The sequence below is a fragment of the Aythya marila genome, assembly GCF_965140915.1.
Source record: "Aythya marila genome assembly, chromosome: 2".
NCBI classification, from domain to species: domain Eukaryota; kingdom Metazoa; phylum Chordata; class Aves; order Anseriformes; family Anatidae; genus Aythya; species Aythya marila.
In genome coordinates, this window is record NC_139043.1 from 113,093,030 (window position 1) to 113,118,699 (window position 25,670).

At 37.8% G+C, this 25,670-nt stretch overlaps 1 protein-coding gene across 2 annotated transcripts; it reads left to right on the forward strand.

Annotated features, from left to right (window-relative positions):
* The first annotated feature begins 344 nt into the window (after positions 1-344).
* On the forward strand, positions 345-23,957 carry LOC309874522 (desmocollin-1-like). 2 transcript variants are annotated; one of them, XM_082752755.1, is made up of 17 exons: positions 345-761; positions 2,925-3,009; positions 5,757-5,959; positions 6,418-6,543; positions 7,755-7,910; positions 8,802-8,946; positions 10,032-10,198; positions 11,807-11,941; positions 13,033-13,218; positions 14,630-14,889; positions 15,082-15,224; positions 16,450-16,665; positions 17,820-18,047; positions 18,482-18,603; positions 19,874-20,113; positions 20,766-20,811; positions 20,896-20,989. In XM_082752755.1, the coding sequence occupies exons 1-16, from the start codon at positions 723-725 to the stop codon at positions 20,799-20,801; spliced, it is 2,487 nt and encodes an 828-aa protein (XP_082608881.1). In that variant the 5' UTR covers positions 345-722; the 3' UTR covers positions 20,802-20,811; positions 20,896-20,989. The 2 variants fall into 2 exon arrangements, with proteins under 2 accessions (XP_082608881.1, XP_082608880.1); XM_082752754.1 differs by lacking the exon at positions 20,766-20,811 and having other exon boundaries at positions 346-761; positions 20,896-23,957.
* Positions 23,958-25,670: the final 1,713 nt, after the last annotated feature.

A 25,670-nucleotide genomic window follows, 5' to 3' on the forward strand; every position in this document is an offset into this window, starting at 1 on the left:
GCAGTGTGCAACCAAATTTCTTTCATTCATCTGAAACTAGGTGAAAAAAATGGTGAAAATAGGTGATCCTGCTCGGCAGGGGGGTTGGGCTAGATGATTTTCAGAGGTCCCTTCCAACCTCGGCCATTCTGTGAAACTGCCGCTCGGAAAAGACGCCTGCAACAGGTGAGCTCATCTGGTTTGAAAGAGATAGGAAAAAAAAAATAATAAAAGGAGAGAGGGAGAGAGACGAAAGCCAAATCCGTCCGGAAAGAAAAAAGTTAACCGCCTAGCAATCCTCAAGCAGCCCTGCCGGGAGCCACTCGCGCGCAATCTGCGCACAACTTGCAACCCGAGTTTCCCCGAGGCGCGTCTCCGCGCTGCTCCGCGGCCAGGCGGGGCCGAGCGCGGAGGGAAGAAAGGAATGGAAGGGAAGGGAAGGGAAGGGAAGGGAAGGGAAGGGGCGCGGACAAAGCCGCGTAACGCCGCGCAGGTAGGCGGGCGGGGCCGGGCGGGGTGTCCCAGCGCCGTGCCCGGGACGGGCATTACCCAAAGAGAAGGAGGGAGGGATACAAAAAAAAAAAAAGGTAATTAAAGTCGCCGCTGCCGCGCGCGGTCCCACCCTCCCCACCGGCCGGCTCCTCTGCCAGACGGGAGGGGACCGAGGGAGACGGCTTTCTGCGCAGACACACCGCCGCCGCCGAGCACTCCTCGCCCCGCCGCGCAGCGCAGCGCAGCCCAGCATGGCCCCCGCCGTCCCCAGCCTCGTCCTCGGCCTCCTGGTGAGTGGGTCAGGGGCTGGCACGGGGCTTTGCGACGGTTCCGGCTCTGAAAGCCCCTTGCAGGCTTGGGATGGGGCTGGGGTTCCTGTCGGAAGGGGGGAGGTGCTGGGGCCGCGGTGTAGTGCGATGGAACCGGGCTGCGGTTGCAGGCACTGGTGCGGTCGGTTCGTGGGGGGGGAAAGCTGAGCACGGCTCGGTTTGGTTCGAGTGTCCGTCCCCCCCCCGCCTCCTCCGGGACCCCCAGCGCCCCGCCGGCACCTTCCCCTGCCTGCCTTCCCCCTGCTCTGCGTGGGTTGGTGTGCAGGAACCGGCTGCCGACAGGCTGATGCCGGAGAGAGAGCGGCGGAGTTAATTTTTATTTCGTTTTTATGACTGTCTTTCTTTTATGGATGAGTGGAAGTAATTTTTATTCCCCCCCCCCCCCCCCCTTCCCCTTTATTATCGCTGCGTTCTTAGAACGAAGGCAGAGAGTACTTTGAGCTCAGGAAAAAAAATAAATCAGTAGCATCGAATCACTGATTTTATTATTTTTGTGTCATTAGATATGTACATTTTAATGAGTGTTACTATTCCAGATGTGGTATGCGTTCTTGCCTTGCTAAGTTATTCATAATAAAACCCAAAGAAACCCAAATGAGTTTATTCATTCATCTAATTAAAAAGAAGACGAAATTCCCCTGTCAAGTAGGGGGGAAAAAAGCCTGCACACACCCAAACCTAAAAAAAACCTAAGGTGTCGTCTTAATATAAAGTGAATGGACATCGCAACTTTTTTTTTTTACCTTGCATCTCCTTATATCTTGATATTTGCAAATACCCACTACTTAAGTTTGTTTAACTCCAGCAGCTCCTCATACTGACATCAGACTACCTTGGCATTACTGATTCAGGAAATATCTTAGAACAATGTAGTGAAGTTGTATGACTTTAATAGTTTATAGATTTAAACAGTAGCTATCAGGAGAGAAGGTTTTATTAAGTATCTTTCAATAAGGAAAATGCCTTCGAAGACATAAGCAAGGATGTTTAAAGTGTTGTGTGTATACATGTTTTTATCTCTGTGTATATATATGTAAGAAACAGTATAAACTGCTTTTATTATGCAGACACAGCATTTAAATTGCTTTAATGCAATCATTACACTCCACATTTAAACTCAATCTTTTACCTGATCTTAGTTTTTGTAAAGATTGCTAATGCCCTTAAAGATCTTTTTATTTAAGTATTAATAAGTCATTTTCAGAATTTCCATTAGCTATTTACTTCTTTATACCTTTAATCCTAAAAAGATGTGCAAAATAAAGTTGAATTTCCTTTTTGCTAGACTTTCATCCTGAAAGAATAAATGTGCTTAAAAGGATGAATATATTTATTTACATTTTCTTTTTATTTGTTTAATTGGCTGTGTGATTTTTGGATTAAAAATTTAAACATATGGATAAAAACTAGACAGAAGGTGTATATCCACACATGCGGAATCTGAGGTCAGGACTAAATTAGTCTGTGCTGAGGAGTATCTTTGTACTTCTATGATTCTTATAAGAAGTTCTGGTTATCTGGATAATGCATCATTTGAATTTTGAGGAGGACCCCGTTTTGTAACTGGTTTTATGGGAGTGGACTGCTGTCATGCACAGTGTTTTATTTATGTCATATCTAATTGCTGAAGCTAGATTTAACCAGTTTAGAATGTACTTTGAAGATGCAAAGCGATATGTAAGTGCAAGTGTCGTCATGTGGTCTTAATAAGACACTTGTCCCTTTAATGTTAGGCATCAGCAAGGTTTTTCCAGATGGAATTAGATGGGTTGAACCTTAACGCTCCGGGGCTTTGGACCTAAATTGACCAGGAGTGCTATTGGAGGAAGCACACTGTGGAGTTGTACTTTATGTTTACAGGAAAGTAGGCGACATCTTGTCTAAGAAAAGTCTCGCTGCTGTCAGTGCTGCCGTGATTTTAGAAAAAAACACCATTGTGTTGCATGGTACCTGTCTTTTTGGCTGAAAGGTGCTTTCTGGATCTTTTCTCTAGCTCCTCTTTCAAAAAAACAAACAACAACAAAACAACAACAAACAAAACAAAGGCAGCTTCAGTAACAGTAGTTATTAGTCAAAATATCATGTAATTATTTCTTTTTCCTAACTTTGTTATTTGTTTTCTAGGTATTGAGTTTATGCTGTGATGCTTGCAAGAAAGTCATTTTTCATGTTCCTTCTGCATTAGAGGCTGGCACATTAGTTGGCAGAGGTGAGAAACTGCAGGATGCCCATCGTAACAATAAAGGATTGTACCTTTTCTGGAGAGGCTGTTCACAGTAGAAGAGTTTTTTTTTTTTTTCTTTTTTTCTTTCTTGTTTAATGGAATGAATGGATGACTGGACAGGCAGTTAAATAGCTGGATCAGCCTTTTTATGAAGGATACGCCCTGTATTTGTTACGGGTTTGAACACTGACTCTTGGCATCCATTTGACTTTTGTGTAAACAGCTATCGTCAGCTTGCAGTATGTGCTTTAAAACTAGAATGAGAGAGTTTAATGTTCTCAAAGTTTGGAGTTCTTAAGCTTAGTATTTAAATACATGGCTTAATATTCCAAAGCGTACCTATAAACCACAGAGTCATATGAAGAAGTCAATAAGTCATTTGTATAATGGGAAAGGAAAAAATAAGACAACCCACACAACCAAAGCACCCAGAAGCTGCTGCTGTGTTACCAGTGTGAAATACGGCTGTGACTTCTTAGCTGTGGTGGGGTGCTCAGGGCACACGAGGAGACGAGCTGGAAAGGTATCCTGCATGCACACCAGTCTGGGAGAGTGCTCCTGGCTGGCTGGGTTGGTCTGTCAAAGTGAAGTTGATAGAGAGGCAAAGGGGACACCAAAAAACACCCAATCTCATTTTTTTTTCCGGTCTTTGAAAGGCAGCTTTTAAAGTCAAGGTGGGGGAGCTGTTATGTCCTGTGCTGTCTGAGACTGAATTTGAGGCTGCGGAGGTGCCCTGTGTCAGTCTCAGGAGAGCAGAAGTGCATGCCGCAAATTCCTACAGAAAGAACAAAACCAGTACATTTGTAGTTATTCATAATACAAGTGGTTAGAAAATTTAGCTCTAAAATTGAAAGCTCGTTGACCTTCCTGTTAAACTTTAAAGGTCACAGATGTTTAAGTTTTTGCATATTCTCAATATTTCTCTGTTTAAATAAATGAAAATTTTAAGTAAAACTTCTTATTACAGTGTTATGAAAGAAATTGTGTAACACTGAACTTAAACTTTCCAAATATTTAATGAAGGCTATATAGCTTGAATGGCATTCCCTAAACATTTATTAAGAAAGGGTAATACATTTTGCATTGATATCAGGGATCACAGCATGACAACGAAATGAGTCATGATTTTTCTTGTTGTTAAGAGATTTTATATGTTTCTGACTTATGCGATATAGACAAGAGACTGTAAAGAAAAAGATCCCACAAAGGTATGACATACTGAGCATAATGTTGACTCACATAATGATCGCAAACAAAATCTCCATTCTGGTATTTTTGGAAATACAGTGCTCTAATGTGCAGCAGTGCTATAATATGCACCTTAAAGTGAGGGGGTGATAATTCTGTGCAATACTAAATTATTATTTTTTTTTTCACAGATTGGCAAGGGAGAGGAGTCACTGCTGCAATACTATAGGAAGTATTGCAGTTAAAAGAAGGGCTTAAGAAGAGGGAGAAAGGAGAAAAAAAAAAGCCATATTTAAAATTATACTTTCCATCAGTCTTTGCATTGTTGAAAGATAAATGAAATTTCTTTTATTAAAAATATCATCTGCATACATAGGGTGAAATTTTGAATCTAACCTGGAATCACTTGGCTTTTGTGCCCAATTTTTTTTTTTTTTTTTTTGTAACAAGACCCAGTATACCATGATACCACTGAAGAAGTATTGAAGTATCTAGTACATAGTTCTCTTTATTTTAAAGCCTTTTGGTTTTGTACATACACACACGCACAGAGCACTTTGGAATTTATTAAGAGAAGGAAAAAGATATTTGACTTGGAAAACATGACACTAACACCTCCATGTACTCTGCAAGGGTGATTTGTGTATAGTTTGGACCTCTGGCCTGCATCTTTTTTAGGGTGCCAAATAATTATTACTTAGTGCAATAGTGTGACGGTGCTGTTGCAGTTCATTATGATTATCCTGATTTTGCCCCCCCCTCTCCTTCCCCTCAAACTGTAGTGAAGAATTACACTCTTCAGTCAAACCAGTGAGAAGTGTATTAAAATTTATTCAAGCCACAAGTTTATAGCAAATGCAATAAAAATACTGAAGAAAAAAAAAAAAAGGAAGCATGCTGACCTTACTTGGTACTTCCTGTCAACCCTGTGGGACTCTGTCATGCATATATTTTAAAAATGTCAATCATTTGTTCTAGAGTTAGTCCTTATCTCTCTGATCAGTCTGCCTCATAATTTAAAGGCCTTTGTCCTCCCAAGACTTCTAAATCACATAGAACCAGTCAGTGCTTTCCTCCTGAGGGCAGAGCTTCCAAGAAGTAATAGCTCCATTGGGAACTTGCATTAATTAATCATCCTCACTGATTTTGTGGGGCATGGAGCACAAGACAAATATAATACCTACTGATCCACTAATGAGCGTGTCTGCAGTGCTTACTGCATTTAAACGTATAAGTTTATTTCTGATGCTTCAAGAATTCCACCAGTGAAATGGTGTCTTTTTGAAAGATAGGCATGAAGCATCCATGTCCTTTAGGAGATACTTTTATGAATGCAATAGTGGAAATTCAAGTAAACTTGGTCAAGTCTGAGTGCATAATTGGGTGCAAGAATCTATATTTGTGGTGCTTACTTAACGAATGACCTAATTTAAAAAAGCTCCAAATGCCAGTAAATATCATTTTAAGTTTTAATTAGTGAATGATTTTTCACTTCGAGAGGTATGTTATCATTTCATTTATTGTTTACGTCTCTTTTCTTACAGTTAATTTGAACGAGTGCCTTCAGTCTGCAGAACGTATCAGTTCCAGTGATGGGAACTTCAAAGTTCTGGAAGATGGCTCTGTATATACCACATCTGCTGTTTCTTTCTCTGATGAGAAAAGGACTTTTACTATATTACTTGAAGATATTCAAAAACACATAGAAAAGAAAATACATGTCAATTTGGTGACGGATGAAAAAAAGGTGGGCTTCTAATTCCAAGGTCCCTTCTTTATTTGGGTGCAGTTTTACAGAGTACAATTTGACGTTGGGTAGCTGTAGATGAATTTTTAGAATTCAGGCAGAGTACTCTTCTGTGTTTTTTTTTTTTTTTTTTTTTTTTTAAATTTTTTTTTGTAGCAGTTGTGATTACAGTGTGGGTTAAATCAACAGACTTCCATTCTGAAATGGGAGATGCTATCAAGGAGCTTAATCTGGAATGCCAAGAATTTTAAAAGCCATATTTGAGGCATCCAAGCAGATTTTATTTGTGCAAATTATTACAATGAATGAAAATCCTCTTAGAATGCTACAGGAGGAATGAAGATCTTGGAAAAACAAATGGTCAGTGGGGAAAAATGGTGGGGAGATGGAAAAAGCAAGGACAAGAGTTGGGCAAAAATGTACACAGTTGAGTATATTCATATATCTTTATCTTCTAGAACCAGGCACAGAAGACCAGGCAGGCTAGAGATACAGTTCTAAAGCGAACCAAAAGAAGGTGGGGCCCTATTCCATCTGTTATGATGGAGAACTCACTTGGACCTTTCCCACTACAAATTCAACAGGTATATTTTAGATGGATCCTACTTCTATGGCACAAGCTACTTTTCTATGTGACTGTTATGATATATGAAGAATGAAGTGAGCTCTCTTCTATTCTCCACTGATGCCATTCTTGCTATTACACCCATCTTGTTCTGTCCATTATATATCTTCTGATCTCATACATTAAATAACTTGTGATCGTAGTAGTTGGGATGAACTGGAAATGTGTAAAAGTTGTAACAAGGAGGAGGCATACTATGAGAAGAGAGCTATTATGCATGGAGGTCAATGAAGTGTGTAATTTAAAGAAAAAAAATCCCAAAACAGTGCTTAGAAAAAGATTGCATAGACATGGGGGGTAAAATTTTACCTACTTGTCTATATCCTTTTTTGGCATTTGTAATGTATACCTGTAGAATTTAAGACTTAGTATGGCCTATGCTATATAGGAAAAATTCTTACAGTAAGAAAACAAGTAGGCGTGAAAGAGAAATGCAAGAACTACAGTTATCATGGATGCATCTAGCCTTCACTAGATTACAGAGTGGCTGGTAGCAGATGTGTAGAGACAAGTGTAATAACAGAGTCTGTACAGAGCAATCATTCTACTAATCTTATCTTCCTAACTTCTGGCATTTGGTAGGTAAGGAAAGTATTTGGGGAGGGGGTTGTTTACAAGTAGATAACTGCTGATGTTACCTCCTCAGTGCCTGTAACGAGATGCAAAGAGGTTATCTGAATTGGCATGTCCCTGGACCGTGCTATAGGTTGTTTTCCTTTTCTTTATTTCTTCCTTAGTTTTTCTTCAGTAATTATAAGCCATATTCTCAGTGAGTGCACTGAAACCAACATCTTTTGAACAGAGACAAAATAAGAAGCTGTCTGTATCTGAATGTGCCTTGTACATGCAGCATTCTAGAGAAAGTAGATTTTAAAATTAGATTTTTCTGTGCACACTCTTGTTTCTTTAATTGTTCAATAATGCTGAACAATTTCTAAATTTGAATTAATTATCCCTTCTCATGCACCCGCATTATAAAGGAATGCAGTCACAAGGCGAGCTGTTCTATTCTGTGAAGCTTAAGATGATAAAGAAGTAGAAGTAAATTAAGTTTTATTTTTTGTTTTTGAAAAGTTCATGCTTCTGCTATGTGTGATCATGAAAAGGCGGAATAATGTATGAGAATGATGCTGACATTTTCCTTTCCACTTAAAAATTCATCCTTCGTAGGTCCAGTCAGACACTGCTCAGAACTACACCATTTATTATTCTGCAAGTGGACCGGGAATTGATCAAGATCCAAAGGGTTTGTTTTACATAGAAAGAGAAACTGGAAATATCTTTGCTACTCGTGCAGTAGACCGCGAACAGTATCCAAGCTTCCAGGTATAGGCTTAAATTGTGTTAAGTATAATTTTTTTTTCCTGTCATGCACATGTTTGAAAGTTGGAATATGGAGGAGAAAGAAACCAGACTAGATCTATAGTTAGCTGTCTGTTTAGAGTAGTATCTCTGGTCTTTGAGAGAGGAAACCAGTGACAAATATCTGGTTATGTAGATCTTGAGAGGAGTTCTGTTTTTCACTGCTTAAACTCTAATTACAACAGTAATGACAGTGAGCTACTGCATTTACATCACTTCTGGGAAGAATTTGAAGTTATCCCAGAGTTTTTCAGGGAGGGCAGAAAAGGTCTGCATAAGAAGCAGATCACAAACTCCAGCCAGCTATATTTTTCGAGCCTGTTTTTCTCAAGCTGCTGTCTTTGTATTTTATTAACAAGGTACACTGCTCTCTCTACTGGCTGAGAAGTGTAAGAAGGCAGTTAGTAAAAATAAACAGCTTCTCAATAGTGAGGTAACTTGCAATACCTGTTATTGCATTTCATCAGAGTATGGCGATTTATTACTATTCTTGATTTTATTCAAAATAGTAGTAATTGCATCTAAATTTTTGGTAACGCTGATGTTGTTTCATAGACACCTCAAAAAATTGTGTTCAGGAGACTTGGAAAAGATGTTTGACAAAGTTGGGGGGGGAAAGGGAAAGTGATTCAAATACTTCTAGTAAGGTGAAAGATTGGGAAGCAGTTATAGTTTTTGTGCAGCTGTCATCATTACATACTGGTCACTTCCCCTTCCATGTGGCTGAAGAGTCTCGTCTTGAGAATTGTGTGCATGACACTGTGTCATTTTGTTGACTCCTCCACCAAACTGAAAGTATAATAATACCAAATGGTGTTCAAGTATGAAGTGAACTACTGAATTTCTGTTTTACAGATCATTTGCTTTGCAAGCACTCCAGATGGTTATTCACCAGAGGTACCACTTGTGCATACAATCAGGATAGAGGATGACAATGATAATGCTCCATATTTTACACAGGACGTCTTTGAGTTTTGTGTCCCTGAGAACTCCAAGCCTGGTAAGAATTGTTTCAAACCGGTGAACACATTCACTGTTACTCAGCTCAGTTAAGTACCAATGTGATACTGACATTTTTCAGTGGGATTTCCTGAGTAGTGTTTCTTTACAGTGGAGGCTGAATTTTCAAAGGGCAGCCCACGATTTCTTAACTATTAGAGATTTCAGAATGTCATCTCAATAATAGTGAAAAATAATGTGTAAAACAAATGCTTTAAAACGGAGATGATTCGGTATTCTTAAAGCAGGTTAAGAAATTCAAAACATTTCATTTTATCCAGAATTGCTGCTCTGCATTAAATGTTTAGATCACAAAGAACAAAACAGTTTTCAGGAAACTTATCTGTTAAAAACTATGTTGGCAGTATTCTAAGGTCTAAAACACTTTTGAATAAGCCTACAGTGTGTATCCAATGTGTTGAATTAAGGTAGGATGTTTCCTGGTTAGGGAGGGAAAGATAACACATGAAAGGCTTGTTTCTGCCCGTACCCATGGACAGGTAGGGATTTGCCTGTTGCTGACTTCACATGTCAGTTTAACAGAGGAGAAAAGTTGGTGAGACAGGTGAGGTATAGAGAACAAGTAATGGAAAAACAGTGTTTTACCATTCCTCACCATCTCTTAGACTAGGGGTGCAGAGTGAAGAGGGGTCTAACTTGCTTTACAGAGGAGGCAAACTGCCTTCACATTCACGCCCAAAGCACCAGTTGCTTTTCTTTCTCTGAGCTCCTCCACTTTTGATTGAGTGAGTTACGGTTTCAAAATGAAGTCTAGAACCACTCGGGCTGGGGATGCAGGAGAGCAGCAAGCCCCAAGGGGCGGTGCTGCAGTTTGGACTGTGTCAGAGATCACTGAACTTCCTCGTCACCTTCCCTGGCAGCTCCTCTTCATCCGTATTTGGGATGTTCAGTTAGAAGTCATTGACAGAAACTCTAGCTGAAATCAAGGCTTCTAATATTTCTCTTGATTATTCTTTCTGTTCATTTGACAGATGCGATACTATTTAGACATAATTATCTGTTCAAATAATTTTTGCCTATTTATAGATTTTTCTGGAATTTAAAATTGCTATGTTGTATTCACAGGTGTAATTGTTGGAACGGTGACTGCAGAAGACAGAGATGAGCCTTCAACTCTGCATACTCTGTTGAGATACCGCATTGTGTCACAAAACCCACCAATAATCCCAGCATTTTCATTACATGGTGAAACAGGTGTCATTACTGTACTATCACCACAGCTGGATCGGGAGGTGATTTTTCTTGAAGCTTATTTAGCTGTGAACACTAGTGCACACAGATAACTTCAAACTGAATTCCTGTCATGGGAATCATCAGATAAAACATTTCTGTTACCGTTTGTGTTTCTCTCTCTGAGGAGCTTCCAAAGCTTACAACAGAGCTGGTCCAAAATCTTTCTGCATTTCTACTGTTTTCTAGCTAAACTTGGCAAGGGGACTGTCTGCTAATCCTGTTTGACACCAAGCATCTGTCTCTGGATTCCTGCTCTTTCTCTGTTCATGAATCCCATGGCTGATGTTTCCTCCCAGTCAATATCCACTTGAGGTGTTCCTTGGTTATTTACAGGGTAGATGATCCATCTTTTCTGGAAGTAGTCTGTCATTCTGCACTCAATAGAAATATCTCTGATGTATAAAACCTGAACAATAATACAGTGTTTCTCAAAACATATGCACAAACCATTTATTGTTATCAGATAACTTTCAAGTAAGAAGATAGAGGAGATTTTAGTTTTTATCATGTTCAATGTTTTGTGGATAAAAGGTCATGTGAGTGTTTACATTAGAAAAACTGACAGGCACATGTAATTCAAAACAATATTTCTTGGATAAGACATAGTAGAAAATGGGTGCAGGCATATATTTTTTTAGGATAAAAATAATTGTATTCTGGAACGCTTAGTCATTTCATGGCCGAAAATTCGCCTTAATGGTGAGTTGCAAAATTGTATGCTCAGGGGTACATCACTAAGCTTCTTCAGCAAGAGAAAAATGCCATGAATGAATATCACCATGACTGCTAGGGTCACAGAGACTACTGAGGGAAAGAAAACTTCAAAAATGAGTCCACTACCTGTCTTTTAAAGATAAACTTATGAAGTGGAACAGGAGCTTTCTTTTCTCCACCCAGGAAACCTAATGCTACTTCCAGTTATTCAGAACTGGATTTACTCTCTTGACTTTCAAACTCCCTCTTTTGTGTCCAGCTCCAGCTTCCCTAGGTTGTTCAGGTATTTGTAAGGCTAAGGAAAATCATTCTGCTGTTGCCATTCTAGTCACTGATTTGAGTGGGCTGCTTATTAGTGGTCCTGTAGGAACTGCTGAGGGCACCCTCCCTCTACATAATATATCCCAAACGGGCTGGTTGCAGGAATGTTCATTGAAATAACAGGGTGACGAAGCTTAATGAAAAGCAGTCATGGACTGAAGCACTTTATAAGTTGGAAATCCAAGAGAAAACTGCCATACCAATGGGGAGGGTGAGAGAAGAGGGATTGGGAGGATGGATTAGGGGATGAAAGCACATCATCTGTGTCTTCCAAAACATCAGATACTGGAAAACAAAGGTGTCTGTGGCCATTGTGGGGAGCTTTGATACTGGGTATAGCTTACAAGTTAGTGACAGGTGCCGAACTCAGTGCTGCTTAGCCACTGAAAAATATTTTACTTTTTTTCCTTTTGGAAGTATAGGAAAATAGCTCCAAAGCAAACTCATATTTTGTAGGGGACAGTGATGAGTTTGGAGCAGAGTTGGGGAACAGGAATAAAACATTTATTGCTGTGTGCAACTGATTTAAAAAAAAAACGTGTCAAACTTCTCTATGCTTTTATTCTTTTCAGCTGGTGTCCACATACACTTTATTTGTTGAAGTGAGAGATATGGGAGGTCAACCTTTTGGTTTGTGCACTACAGGAACAGTTGTCATTAAAATTGAAGATACAAATGACAATGCACCAACTTTTAAACAGATACAAGTAAGTTTTCATAAATTAAGTGCATGTAAAGAGTAAAATATATAAAAACATACCACCTTTCTAATATCCCCATGGGCACTCCCTCAAGTATGATGCCTAGTGCCCCTAGACAGTTCATGCCAACACAGAACTTTGTGAACATGGTTGTTGTGTTATTTGGTAGTTAGACCTATTGCTATATTAGTTGTTGTGAGTCAACGGCCTTATTGGGAGAAAACAAACATTATTAATTAATTTGCTTCTGCAATATGTTATCTTAGAAATCCTGTAACTTAACCATTCTGGGAAGGGGACAGATTCACTCTGAAGCATTCCATGAGCCAGTTATCTTTGACCAGCTTTTGGCTAATTGTGTGTTGTTAGTGTCAGTGAAGTAGATGCAAGGATTTCACTGAGAATTTCTTTGTTATTCTAACTCTTTTTCTATACATGAATAGTATTTGAACCACTTCTTTTTCAACAATAGCTATAAATCAGCCTTGTGTCTTTGCTTACTGCAGCCATCTAAATTATCTTCCCTTCGTTCACATTTTAACTTAAAAATTGCTAGCTCTTTTTTTATTTTTTATTTTTTCTGTCCCCGAGGAAACAAGGGCCTAGGTTAAGGGCCTAATTGCTAGGTTAATTTCCCTTTTTAGGACAGATTATATCTCAATAAGCATATACACAGCTAAAGTGCTGTGGGACGCTGGTATGAACCATAACCCATGGCCTCTTCTTAATGCTGTGCCTTGATGACGTTGTACGCAAATTAGCATCTGCAGCTGATTTTAAACAAGTGAGCTGTGCTAATTTACCATTCCTGGAAGGAGAATTCCAGGCTTCATTATGTCATTGATAGCTGGGAAGTAAAAGAGAGCTATGTTGCCTGGATAGAGTTCCTGTTTCAGTCAGGGTATAAGGGAAGTATGGGGGAAATACAGTAATACATTGAAATGTACAAAGTCAACATGCTAGCTTGGTAAATTGGCTCCTTAGGTTTAACTGCAGGATTGTGGTCTAAAGGTTTAAATACAGTTGTCTTCACTCTTGAATTGTAGAATGGCATTTTCTGATTTAAGTTGATTTTTCGTTCTTTTGATACTTCCAAGTATGAAACACAAGTGGAGGAAAACAAAGTGAATGTAGAAATACTGAGAGTTTCTGTTCTTGATCTTGATGAACTTGGTGCACCTGGCTCCACAGCTGTATATGAAATTATAAGAGGAAATGATGATCGTTCCTTTGAAATTACAACAGACAGAAACACAAATGAAGGAATACTCTGTGTTGTTAAGGTAAGTGAAAATGGGACTGCTAGAGCAAAATTTGTGTCTTCAGGTGTTACTTTTTAAAACCAATAACCTAGAACTAATTTTTATTCAAAAAATATCTCTATCAGGCATATCATGCTTTACTCCTATTCTGAACTCTATTCTAAGCAGACGAACACACTGCAAATGAGGCTCATGTGTAATACATAACTGACAGAATTTGCATAGCTCATCTTCCAGACTATTCCTCTTTGTGTTCAGAAATCAAAAGTCTCCCTTTGCTTTATCATCCAGCTGAGCTTGGTGCTTTTTCCTGATTCTGCAGTTTGAATTGTTGAGACTTAGGGATGTAACTGAAAAATTTTTCACAGGTGAGATTTTAACAGAAGAGGGAGCATGGCTGAAGAGGGGAGTGAGGAGCACCTCCTCCAGCCTTGTTCTTTCTGGGAGTTGATTAAACTTATTACCTTGGCTTAAAACTATCCATGCTTTATTTTGCATGAGTTTAGGTAGTGAGTTTAGGTTTGCTTTTCTGGGTTGCAAAGGAGTCCATGTACGTGTAAGAAGTTACTCTTATACCTGGTACTTTGCAGATGTAAGATAGAAGGACCACTCTACCTGGAATCCAGCACATACTTTTTGTCTTTTAGTGCCTCTTTTTCATTACCTGTTAAAACTGTGCAATAGCAGGTATCTTCTAAGGAGCAGAGAAAATTAATATTAACATTTGAACATGTAAGTCAGAAGGCTAAGCTACTAATATACTACTATTATTACTGCTAATATACTACTGCTACTATTACTACGACTAATATAATAATCCAGTTGAAATTTCATGTATTTAGTGTAACTCTGTAGTAGACCAGAGAGTATTGTAACTTCAGGCTATAAATAGGTTTACTGGCATAAGATGTCCTTGGAGGTAGTGTCTGGAGAATTACATATGTAGATACCGACTGATGAGCCCCACAAGTTAAGACACATTTCAAGTGGGTGAACTCTTATTAGGAAATAAATGTAGGTACTAACAAGAAAAGTGGTGACTTGTGCTGGAAAGAAGATATTCATAGCCTAAAATAATGGTCAGTTAGGTATGGGAGGAAAAAGTCTCAGGCCACACTTAATTTTTATGTAAATTCTATTTGTGATTCACTAGCAGAGTATTCATCTGAAAAATATATAGTGATGCTGCTTACCTTATTACGGATAGTTCCTCAGGTCCTTTTCTTTGACTAATTTAGAACTTTGGGGTTTCTTTGCTTGTTTAAATCTTATCTCTTTACTGTGTCTCAAGCTGGATGTTCCAGAAGCTGTTGTCTTTTGTAAATGAATGTCATACAGTTTTACCTATTTAATAACTGTTCTGTGGAAACACTGCCCATCTTAGTATTAGCTTGAAAGAAGGAAAAACACACACAAAAAACCTGTGTTTCAGGGTCTGGACTATGAAGGCGCCAAGCAAAGGATCCTTGTGATTGCGGTCAACAATGAGGCACCCTACATGCTGGCACCACATTCACAACAAGTTGTCCAGAGCACCAGCACTGTTGTAGTGAATGTCTTAGATGTGGATGAGGGGCCCGTGTTTAAACCCTGTTTCTTCCGCATGGACGCTAGCGAATGTGATGAGGTTGGGACAAGTATTGGGAAATACCTAGCAGAAGATCCAGAAACTGGAAATAGTGAAGGCATCTGGTATGAAACAATGTTATCTCTAGTTTATTTGGAGTAAAGCATGGAGGGATACAAGAAGTGGGAATGTTGATGCCATGTGTGTGTGAACATAAATACCTGTATCTATGTATGTATGTGTATATAGGTATAAATATATGCATGTGTAAGTATTTGAGATTCTTACCTAAACACACAAAAAAATACTCTTAACAGCTACAAGATAGCACCTGGACAGTGTAATTGGATCAACATAGATGAAAAATCAGGTGAAGTCAGAACCATTAAAGCCTTGGACCGAGATCTAGGAGAAATGAAACGAGGTCAATGCAATATCACAGTCCTCGCAATAGACAGAAGTGAGTACTAAATGTTGTCACTGTTATATTTAGCCTGTAAAAGATGTTTATGTGCAATTTTAACTTAGGGGCAACTATACTGGTTCAGGTGAGAGGTGCATCCAGTGCATTGTCTTGCCTTTGGGATGACTATCAAATGCTTAGAGAATATTATACAGCAGGTCATACATATAAGAAAACAGGGCAAATTCTCAGTATTTTCGAGTTATCTGCTCCTACTTAAAGAGGGGTTTTAGTAACACGATTGTATTCCTTTCGTTTCGTGACTAAATTTTTGTTTTAACTGATGGCATGTGATAGCCATAAAGTTGACAACAGAGAAAGTAGAGAGAATTTTTCAAAAATAAGTTGTCCTTGAAACTCTGTTTTCTCCTCTTCTTGGTGTCTTCTTTCTGGAAACCTTAAATTAAAAGAAACTAAGAAAAGTTGTATTCGCTGCTATGTGGTACTGTGCTCTTTTCCTCAGTAGGTCTATGTTCTGTAACACTGTTCACATTATATATTGCTGAGGTGCAGAGCTCTTACAAATTACTCTCATTATAAGCTGTTGACTCTCAGTTTGGCTTAGCCTCCTTGACCCTGTATTTTTAGGGTCCTTGTCCTAAAGGAGGATGAGACTCCTTTTAGACAGTATGCGTGCCCACATAGATATGTAAGAACAATAAAGTATGTTCTGTCCACGTACACAAGATGTGGAGCTTTGGAACCTTTTCCTTCTGTATAGCTCTTTCTCTTTGTACCAATACACATTGGTGCATTTAACTGTGACCATATTACACTGCTGAAAGTAAATGATTTTCAAAGCTAGTCAAGGAGTTTCAGTTTGGGATCCTGAACTGCATAAAAGTGCACACTTCATGAACGTGCAGCTGCAGACTTTCTTTTAGCTGCTTTGTCTTTTCTGTTTCTTTTCCTTCCTTTACTCATTGTTGCAGAGTTTTACTTGAGGACAACACATGAATAGGAGGAAACAGGCTGCAGCACTTTCTTCCCTGTCACCTGAAAAGATGAGTTCCTTCCTAAACAAATACAAGAACTCTGCAGAAGCAGCCAAAAGAAAGCTATGAGAAGTTCCTATCTGCTTTTGGCTAAATCAGTAGTTTCTTTCCACCTTAGTTCTTAACCTGGATATTACAGTTGATGATAGTCATGAAAATTGGGACTAGAAATAAATAAAAGAATGAATGTTTGACTATTTTTACCATTTAATTCGTTTATTTTATAGATGGCAAAACAGGCACGGGAACTCTGCAAGTTGTCATCCAGCCTTGCAACAGGAATTTTCCACGAATAATTAAAACTGATTATATAATGTGCAGAGACAGAAAACCTATCTGCCTCACTGCAGAGGATGGTGATATTGCTTCTTACAGCATGCCTTTTGTATACCGCGTGACTGACCGTAACTTGGCTTCCTCGTGGAAGATAACACGACACAACGGTATGAGACTTCCTCCTTAGTTAGCTGTAGGTTGCCAGAGGCAGCTGTGGGACATCTGCCTTGGGTGGACTGTGAGATCCCCCTCAGCTTACCTGGGTCAGAAATCAGCTGCTGTCTGACATTGTGATGTAAAAAGATTGTGTGTGAGAACAAAAATCAGTGTATTAAATTAGATAAACACCTCTGGAATAGAAAGTATACATTCATACTTTCATAACTTGTACAGAATTTAACAATGAAATAGCCAATACTCCAAATAAAAGTACAGCTTTTTTGAGGCTGCTGTTACAGTGAAGGACTGGGAAATGGAAACTTTACCTCAAATTGATTAGAGCCATTTTTTTTCCTCACTACTGCTGACAGCCAGCACGTTTTAGGTGAAACAGAGATGGATTAAAAAACAAACAAACAACAAAAATACAACACAACAACAACCCCCAAACATTACTATCTCTCTTAATATGCTTATATTAATTTTAAGTATTTTCATAGAAATAGATGAAGGATTTGCTAGAAAAGAATTAACTGTTCCCTAAAATTCACTGATACAAACAGTTATAGCTGGTAGTGGTTTCCTGGTGGGTGCTAGATGAGCATCAAGAGCAGCATATATATTTGCTACCATGTTGTCATATGTAGATAATTAGCCTGAAAAGGATCCAATTCTGAAGTGTCTAGACAAACATGCACTAGTGAAAGGCAAAAGACAGCGAAGTCTGAGACTGAAGACATCTGAAAGTTTCAAGGTTTATACTAGGCAAATTAAAAAAAAAAAAAAAAAAAAAAAAAAGAGAGAAATTAAAAGGGATGTACAATTTCATGTAACTCATCATAAAATAACCATTATGTACAAGATCATTGTACATAATAATTGATGTATGTATTTTTACAAATTATATTTTCCCCTTTAACAATGACTAGTGACCAGGTATTTTACTAAGAAGAGCAGCACACTAAATGGATTTCACTTCCCACTGAATATAGTTATTCCCATTGGATATAGCAACAGAGATAAAGAATGGAAGGGGATATGCATTGTTCCAATCACACTACTGGAAGTGCTTCTAATAAATGGCGTTGACAGTCTTTTTTAGTAAATGTAATTGGAGTGTCAGGCATTGTTAACAGTATAATTATTTTTGTCTTTTTTACAGAAAAGTCTGTGTATCTTTCACCAAGAGGTGATATTCCATTTGGAATATACACTATTCCTGTAACTGTGTCTGATAGATCAGGAAAGCAAGGAGTCACCCAAATAAGAGTTAACTACTGTAACTGTGTTGTTCCAAGTGAATGTGAAAGGATGCCTTTTCGCTCCAGCAGTGTTACTCTTGGTGTATGGGCCATCCTTGCTATGATCTTAGGATCATTACTCTTGCTGTGTAAGTATACTTCTTATTTTAATGTTGAGTGCAAAACACTTCATTTTTACAATTACCTGAGGATGCCCAACTCAAACTTGATTCATATAATCATAGAATGGCTTAGGTTAGAAAGAACCTTAACGATCACCTAGTTCTAACCCTCTGCCATGGGCAGGGATGCCACCCACTGGGTGGCATTGGGTGGTGGGCTGACCAGGGCCCCATCCAACCTGGCTCTGAACACCTCCAGGGATCACATCCACAGCTTCTCTGGAGAGCCAGTTCAGTGCCTCACCACCCTCTTGAGTGAAGTATTATAGATTGTCTTTTTTAAAGATACTTCATGCTTAAGCATTTAAAAAGATTAATATAACAAAATTAGTTTTCAAACAAAATTAGATACCATTTTGAGGTAAAGTTCAGAGTATCTTCCTCCCTTATTTCCTCTCCAGTAATCCTGATTACAATCTGTGGTTGTTGTGGCTCTGGGGTAATGCGCAGGCATGTGACTGACGATTGTGCCAATCACAACTTAATCATTTCAAATACAGAAGCTCCAGGAGAAGAGGTGATGGTAAGTTGTCTGTTTCTTTCGATGTAGAAAGATATAATGAAGATTCTTGGTTTGCAAATATATGATTTAGTAAAGGAAATATGGAATGAACACAAGAATCATTGATGTGCTTTGCTATTTTACCAGACTCTGAAAGCTCTTACTTTAGGCAATCGTTTGTACCATATATATATTTAAAGATATCCTGTGGTTGTTATTCCAGGACCCTCAGCTGTTAATAATTCTTCTGAACTTTAACCGATTGGTTGGAAGTTTCAGGTGGATATTTTAATTGGTCTTGTAGTTTTCAACAATGAGATGGAAGTTTACTCTTTGGCCCATGTTGAATATGTGCTCATAACAAAACATTGTTGCTGTTCCTTGGAGAAGAAATTTTTAATTTAGCCAATAATTACTTTAGGTCTCACAAGTACAATTTCTACTTTTCCCCCCAAAAATGAACCCAAGTATAGTTGATTTTTGAGTCAGTGGCAAAAGTATTGAACAGTCCACATCCACAAAATATGTTCTTGCTTTTGGTGACTAAACTGTTTCAAGATTCAGTCTGTCATGAACATAGTCCAGCCCAGGTCTGCATTCATATACAAGGACTTACCTCTTCATAATTTTTCCCTTCTCTGTCCCTCACTCCTTGGCTTTTGCTTCCTCAGAAAAAGGTTACTTTAAGAAACATTGAGTTAGCTTACATTAGAAACCAAGACAAACTATCGTAATTATGACAAATGTCAAATTTATTATTGCCTATGAAGCATAAAATGTAGTGCTGTTATAAATTGATGCATAATCTTTAATTTATATGATCCCATACTAGTTTTTCAATTTTTCATCTGGTATGCAGACTTAATGTAGAATAAAATAGAATGAAATTTATGAATATGACTATATATCTGGTTTAATGGGTCACAGGTTGTTGACTTTAGAAACCAAGTGTTATTTTGTGATATTTTGAGAAACTAACATATATGGATTATAGTGCGTCTTTTGTCAGGATAAAGATTCAGTTGTTGGATCTCGTATCATATCTAATTGCAGATTATTGTTTTCTACTTGTCCTAATGTCCCTCTCCAAAGACTACCCATTGATTTTTATGTATAAAGTGGTAAGGATGGCTTTTTGTTCAAAATGTCACTGTGCAAAACTAAAAACTTGAGTTTTCAGTATTGACAGTTCCCAATTGCTGAATTTTACAAATGCAATAGAAATAAAAACAAATGAAAGGTTTCTCCACTATCACTCTTTTTATTTTATTTTACTTTATTTTTTTTTTAGGATCACAATATAATTCCTCTACAAAATACAGCTGATCAAGTAGGATGTGGAATAAAAACAGGAGATCAACAAACATTTGAAATGGTAAAAGGAAGAGGTCATACCCTGGAATCAGTCAGGGGAGGTGGACATCAGACTCTGGGATCAGTCAAAGAAGGAGGAGGAGGACAGCCTGTGATGGACACATGTAGATACTCTTACTCAGAATGGCATAATTTCACACACCCTCGTTTAGGTGAAGTAAGTATTCTGACTCTCTAAGTTTTTTGGAGTGTAGGTTATGATCAGTGTATGCAGACTTCTCAAGGAAGACATGTTTTTGGGCTAGAAAGGGTTTTTTTTTTGTGTGTGTGTGTTGTTTGCTGTTCTTTTCTTTTTATTCTCTACCTCTCATTTTGGAATATGACTTTCAAAAAGTCATCCTTTAAATATTTTGAGACTTAAGCATAAACGACTTTCTCTTGGCTTAAACTATAAGCAGTGTGCTATTACACTAGAGTATTTACACTAGAGTATTACACTAGAGTATTTACTTTCATTAATAATATTAGCCTTACTCAAGTTTTTGTGAGTTTAGTTTGCTTTTATTCTAACTCCTTGCTCTGTACTAATTTAAGACCTTATATTTATCTTAGTGATGTAGGAATGTATGTACAGCATTAGAAATGTAGTTACCCCATGATTTGGAGATCAGAAACTCTACTTGCCTAACTAGTTAATGTAAGCCAGTCATTCAATTTTGAGTGGATTTTAGTTGTTTGACAGGCTATTTAAACAGGTTCTTCCTCTATTGTTGTTACATATGTGATTAGTAGAAATGATTTCTTTATTAAATATTTATATTCTATAGTCTTAATGATATAGACCAATCATGTGCATTTTTTATATATAGGAATCCATTAGAGGACACACTCTGATTAAAAATTAATCAATGAAAGGTAAATCAAAAGAAATTATTTTTATGCAATATGTTTAGGATAACAATTTAAGAAAATAATAAGCTGTGTTCTCTTCCTATGCAGAAGGTGCACCTATGCAGACAGGATGAAGAACAGAAGCATTCTGAAGATTATCTCCTTACATATAACTATGAAGGAAAAGGATCCTTGGCTGGTTCTGTAGGCTGCTGCAGTGATCAGCATGAAGAAGAGGCACTTGACTTCTTAGATCAGCTGGAACCTAAGTTTAGGACATTGGCAGAAACATGTGTTAAAAGATAAATGTGCCTTTCACAGTGATGAAAAAAAAACCTGTAAATAAGTCCTACTTTTGTGATACTGGGTATTTTGGAATTGAATGCAACAGATTCTTCCACTGCTTGTTTTCTGGGGGAGAGGTTTATCAAAACTAATTTAGAGTGGTGAGAGTGTAAGTAACTCTTACGTTAAATGTATAGTAGATTTTTTTAGTCTCTACTAGACACATTCCATCAAAAGTAAGGGATTCAAACCATTTTTTCTTTAGACTATGTTCATATAGTAATGCTAGTTTCTTTTTAGATTACATTTCCTATTCTTTGTGATTGCTTAAAATGCAGAACTTAGTGCTGTTTATGATTGATTCAGCCTCAAAATTTTATTGTATTTAGCTTTGGAGAAGGAAAGCTTTTTTCACTCACTGTTTCTTTGTTTTCTTTTAATTCTGTAGAAATAAAACCAAAAATATTACTGGTGGATATCAAATACCTTGTTAATTTTCAACATAGATGAATGAAATATATATGAGATATTTCTCATTTTTCACACAAAAAATAACCAATGATTACATTATAAAATTTTATATTTTGATTGAAAATTAAATATATATATATATTGTATATATGTAAAATATTATTCAAAAATATATTTTTCTCCTAATGGGTTGCTACCCATCAAACTTGCTATCCTAAGGGATTTATGGCATCAACACATAGGATATCAGCATTGTATGCGAGTATATATTTTTCTTATAAGGAAATGAGAGATGAAAAAAATCAAGAAACGGGGGTAACTATTGTACTTTACATGAATACAAGACAAGTCTCATGTTTACTTGACATAAGTTTGTACCTCAGTTTCTTGTGAGTTTTAACATGGTATCATTACAGAAATGAACATTGCCAAGAGTTTTGTCCAGCATAGCTACCACTACCTTTTTTACTTCTTTAGCTGCGGATGTCATGAGACTTTCTTTCCATAAGTAGAACTGACAGAAGATAGAGCCCAAATGCATTGAGCATGTACTGCATAATAACATGTTTCAAAGATAGCTCTATTTGAGACACATAAATAACACCAGGATAAAACGTCTCTTTAAAGCATATTATGTGGTGGTTGTAGAGGTATGCATTTTCACAGATCTCTGGCAGAAATCATCTGAATCCCATTTGTTGTTTTACTAGATCAAGCATACATATACACTATATATATATACAAAACTCTGTAATATGTATTGCATATGACAGTAGTGTGAGCTGATTATTGTCATAAGCTATTTCTGGAATTCAGCCTCTGCTTCCCAAGTTTTGTATGTTTTTAATATTTGCACTCCTGGTTAAGTACTCCATCCTCTGCACTCTGGGAATTCTCTTGTGCCTTAAAAGAACGTCTTCCTGCCTATGAGAAAGACAAACTTGTGCAATCACTTATTTCTGTATCTGTATTTCTGCTTTTAGGATTTGCTTTGTAAACGTAAGCCTTTGGGAGATGCTCTTAAAAATTTACTGTAGCTTATTCTGTGTAAGACGAATTATTTTGTAACAACAAAGAGTCTCGCTACCCTCAAGTTCAGTGCACAGCTGTTGCTGACTTCCAGTGATTCAAGTTCATTCCAGATTATGGTCAGTGAAAACCCGTAACAGTATAAAAAATTAGTTATATTAAAACCTTCTTCCTTACACTGTAAATGGGCTTCAGACTATTTATGGTAAGATAAATCGTGGTTATTAACATTAAATGTATTTTATTTTTTGAAACTGGAAATGAACTACTTTCACTGCCAGCGAGTGGTAAGAGTGATGGTCACCAAGAGCAAAATTATAGATGAGAAACAAGGTGTTCTAGCTTATATTCTGAAAAAAACATGTTAACACTATTTCCATGGACACTGTTCTTCTTTATCACTAACATAAATGAGTTTTGCTGTATGTTTAGGCAGACCTGTGGCTGGTGCAAGTCAGGATGGCCTTGCTGATGTCAGTGGAGCTGTGCTGATTCATTCTGGGTGAAGATCTGTCCCCTACTGATTTCCTTAATTCTTTCTTGTCTTATATCTTCAGTTATTGGCTATACACTTTTTAAGGTAATGTTAATATCCTTTTTCCTCCCTTTTTATTATTATTATTTTTTTAGTTATAAACATCGTGTAATTCAGAAGGACCTAAGATAAATAACAGAAATGCACTCCTTTTGAAAATTACTTGAGGGTGGTATAGAGAAACCTCTAGAAATATGGTTTCTTTCCTTATACTAGTAGTGCTATTTGAAAGGAATAGACTACATTGATTTGAGCTTTAATGGGCTATTTTAAGTAGATGATTGCCAGCTGTCCAGCTCTGGAGTTGCAGTAATTTATTGAAAGCAAAATAATGTTTTCTACTCAAATTTACATTAGATATATTTTCTTTTTTTTTCTTTTACATTTCAACAATCATAATTAGTTATATTAATTTTTTGTCTATTTTTAAACAAAGCACAAAGTTGGAATAACCCACTTGTCTGTCTTAAAAATTAATTACCTATTTTTGTAAAACTAAGAGTAGAAAGGTAATTGAGATGCTTTAAAAAGTGAGCTGTAAAAATACTGTTTTCTGTGTTATCTTCTAATCATGTGAATGGGAACTTGGCATAAAGCATTACAGTTTATAAATCCTAAGTACCAAATAAGATTTGTATAAAACTTACATTTTGAAATATTTCACTTGTATGATTCACTGTTTGTTGTCTTGAATCACCTTAAAAATTGTGAAAATTTGTTCTCTTCAACTAGATCACATCCAAATCATCTAGTTGTGTAAACAATATCTTAACATCATGTTCTAGGAATATTTTGTACAACAGTGATTAATAATTTTTTCAAAATAAAAGGAACTTCTACAAAAACTGTTCATTTCTTGTACGTGAATTAGTCTATGAAGATAAACATGCAGCTTTCTGCAGTAGATTGGATTTTTAAATTTTCATGTGTTTTTATGATGTTATACTACTGTAACACTAGGAGTATTTGTCCTTGCAGCATGAGTAGTAGTGAATTTCAGCTGTCCAGTTGTTTTGGGGGGCTTTCTTAATGCTTATAAAATCACGGAACACAGGGTGAATTCAAGATCATGAAGTGTTAGTGTTGTCATCTCACTGATGAATTGCAAAAATACATAGTGCCTGTTTTCAAAACCTCTTCAGATAATCTAATGGCAGCAGATAACCCATACTTTAAGATTCAGCCGTTCTAAAGGTATAGGGTATTAATATTGTAGGTTTTGTCAGACCAGTGGTCAGTCAGCTTTTGTTACCTGGATTCAGGGGAAAGGATTCCCAGCATGGTATAGGTTAGAAGGGGACTCTGGAGGTCACCTGGTCCAATTCTTCCTGCTCAAACAGCACCACATAGAGCTGCTTGCCCAGGACCATGTCCAGATGGCTTCTGAGTATCTGCAGTGATGGAGACTCCACAAAATCCCTGAGTAACCTGGGCTAGTGCTCGATCACAAGAGTGTCTGCTGATGTTCAGAGGGAGCCTCTGGTATTTCAGTTTGGGCCATTGCCTCCTGTCTTTGTTACTGAACACCACTGAAAAGAGCTTGACTTCTTTGCACACTCCCTTCAGGTATTTATGTCTATTGGTAAGATCCCCCCAATACTTTTCTTTTTAGGCTAAATAGTCCCATCTCTCTCAGCCTTTCCTCACAGGAAAGGTACTCCAGTCCCTTCATCATCTCTATGACCCTATGTTGGACTCTCCAAGATGTCCATGTATATGCTGTAATGGGGAGCCTGGAACGGGACCTGGCACCACAGGTGGGGCCTCACCAGTGCTGAGTAGAAGGGAATGATCACCTCCCTCGACCTGTTAGCAATACTCTTTTAATGCTGCCCAGCATACTATGAACCTTCTTTGTGGAAAGGGCACATTGCTGTCTCATGTTCAAACTGGGTGTCCACCAGAACACCCAGCTATTTTTCTGCAAAGTTGATTTCTAGCTGGTTGGGCCCCAGTGTGTGGTGGTGCCTGGCACTGTTTCTCCCCTGTTGCAGGATTCTGTACTTCTCCTTAATAAATTTTATAAGGTTCCTCTCAACCCATTTCTCCAGTCTCTCCAGGCCCCTCTTAATGGCAGCACAACTTTCTCATGCACCACTCACTCCTTGCAGTTTTGTGTCATTAGCAAACTTGCTAAGGGTATGCTCTGTCCCATCATTCAGATCTTTAATGAAGATGCTGAACAGGACTGGAACCAGTATTGATCCCTGGGGTATGCTGCTAGTTACTGGACTTCAACTAGACTTTGAACCACTGATCACTGTCCTCTGGACCCAGTAGTCCAGCCAGTTTTCAATCCACCTCAATATCTGCTCATCCAGTCCATACTTCATGAGCATCATCAGATTCTCCTTGAGGGTCTTAAGGGAGACAGTATCAAAAGTCTTACCAAAGACAACACAGACAATATCTGCTGCTGCCCCCTCCTCTATCAAGCCAATCATTTAATAGTAGAAGTTCATCAAATTGGTCAAGCATGAGTTCCCCTTGGTGAATCTATACTGACTGCTTCTGGTAACTTGTTTTTTGTGTGCCTAGAGATGGTTTCCAGGATTAGGTGCTC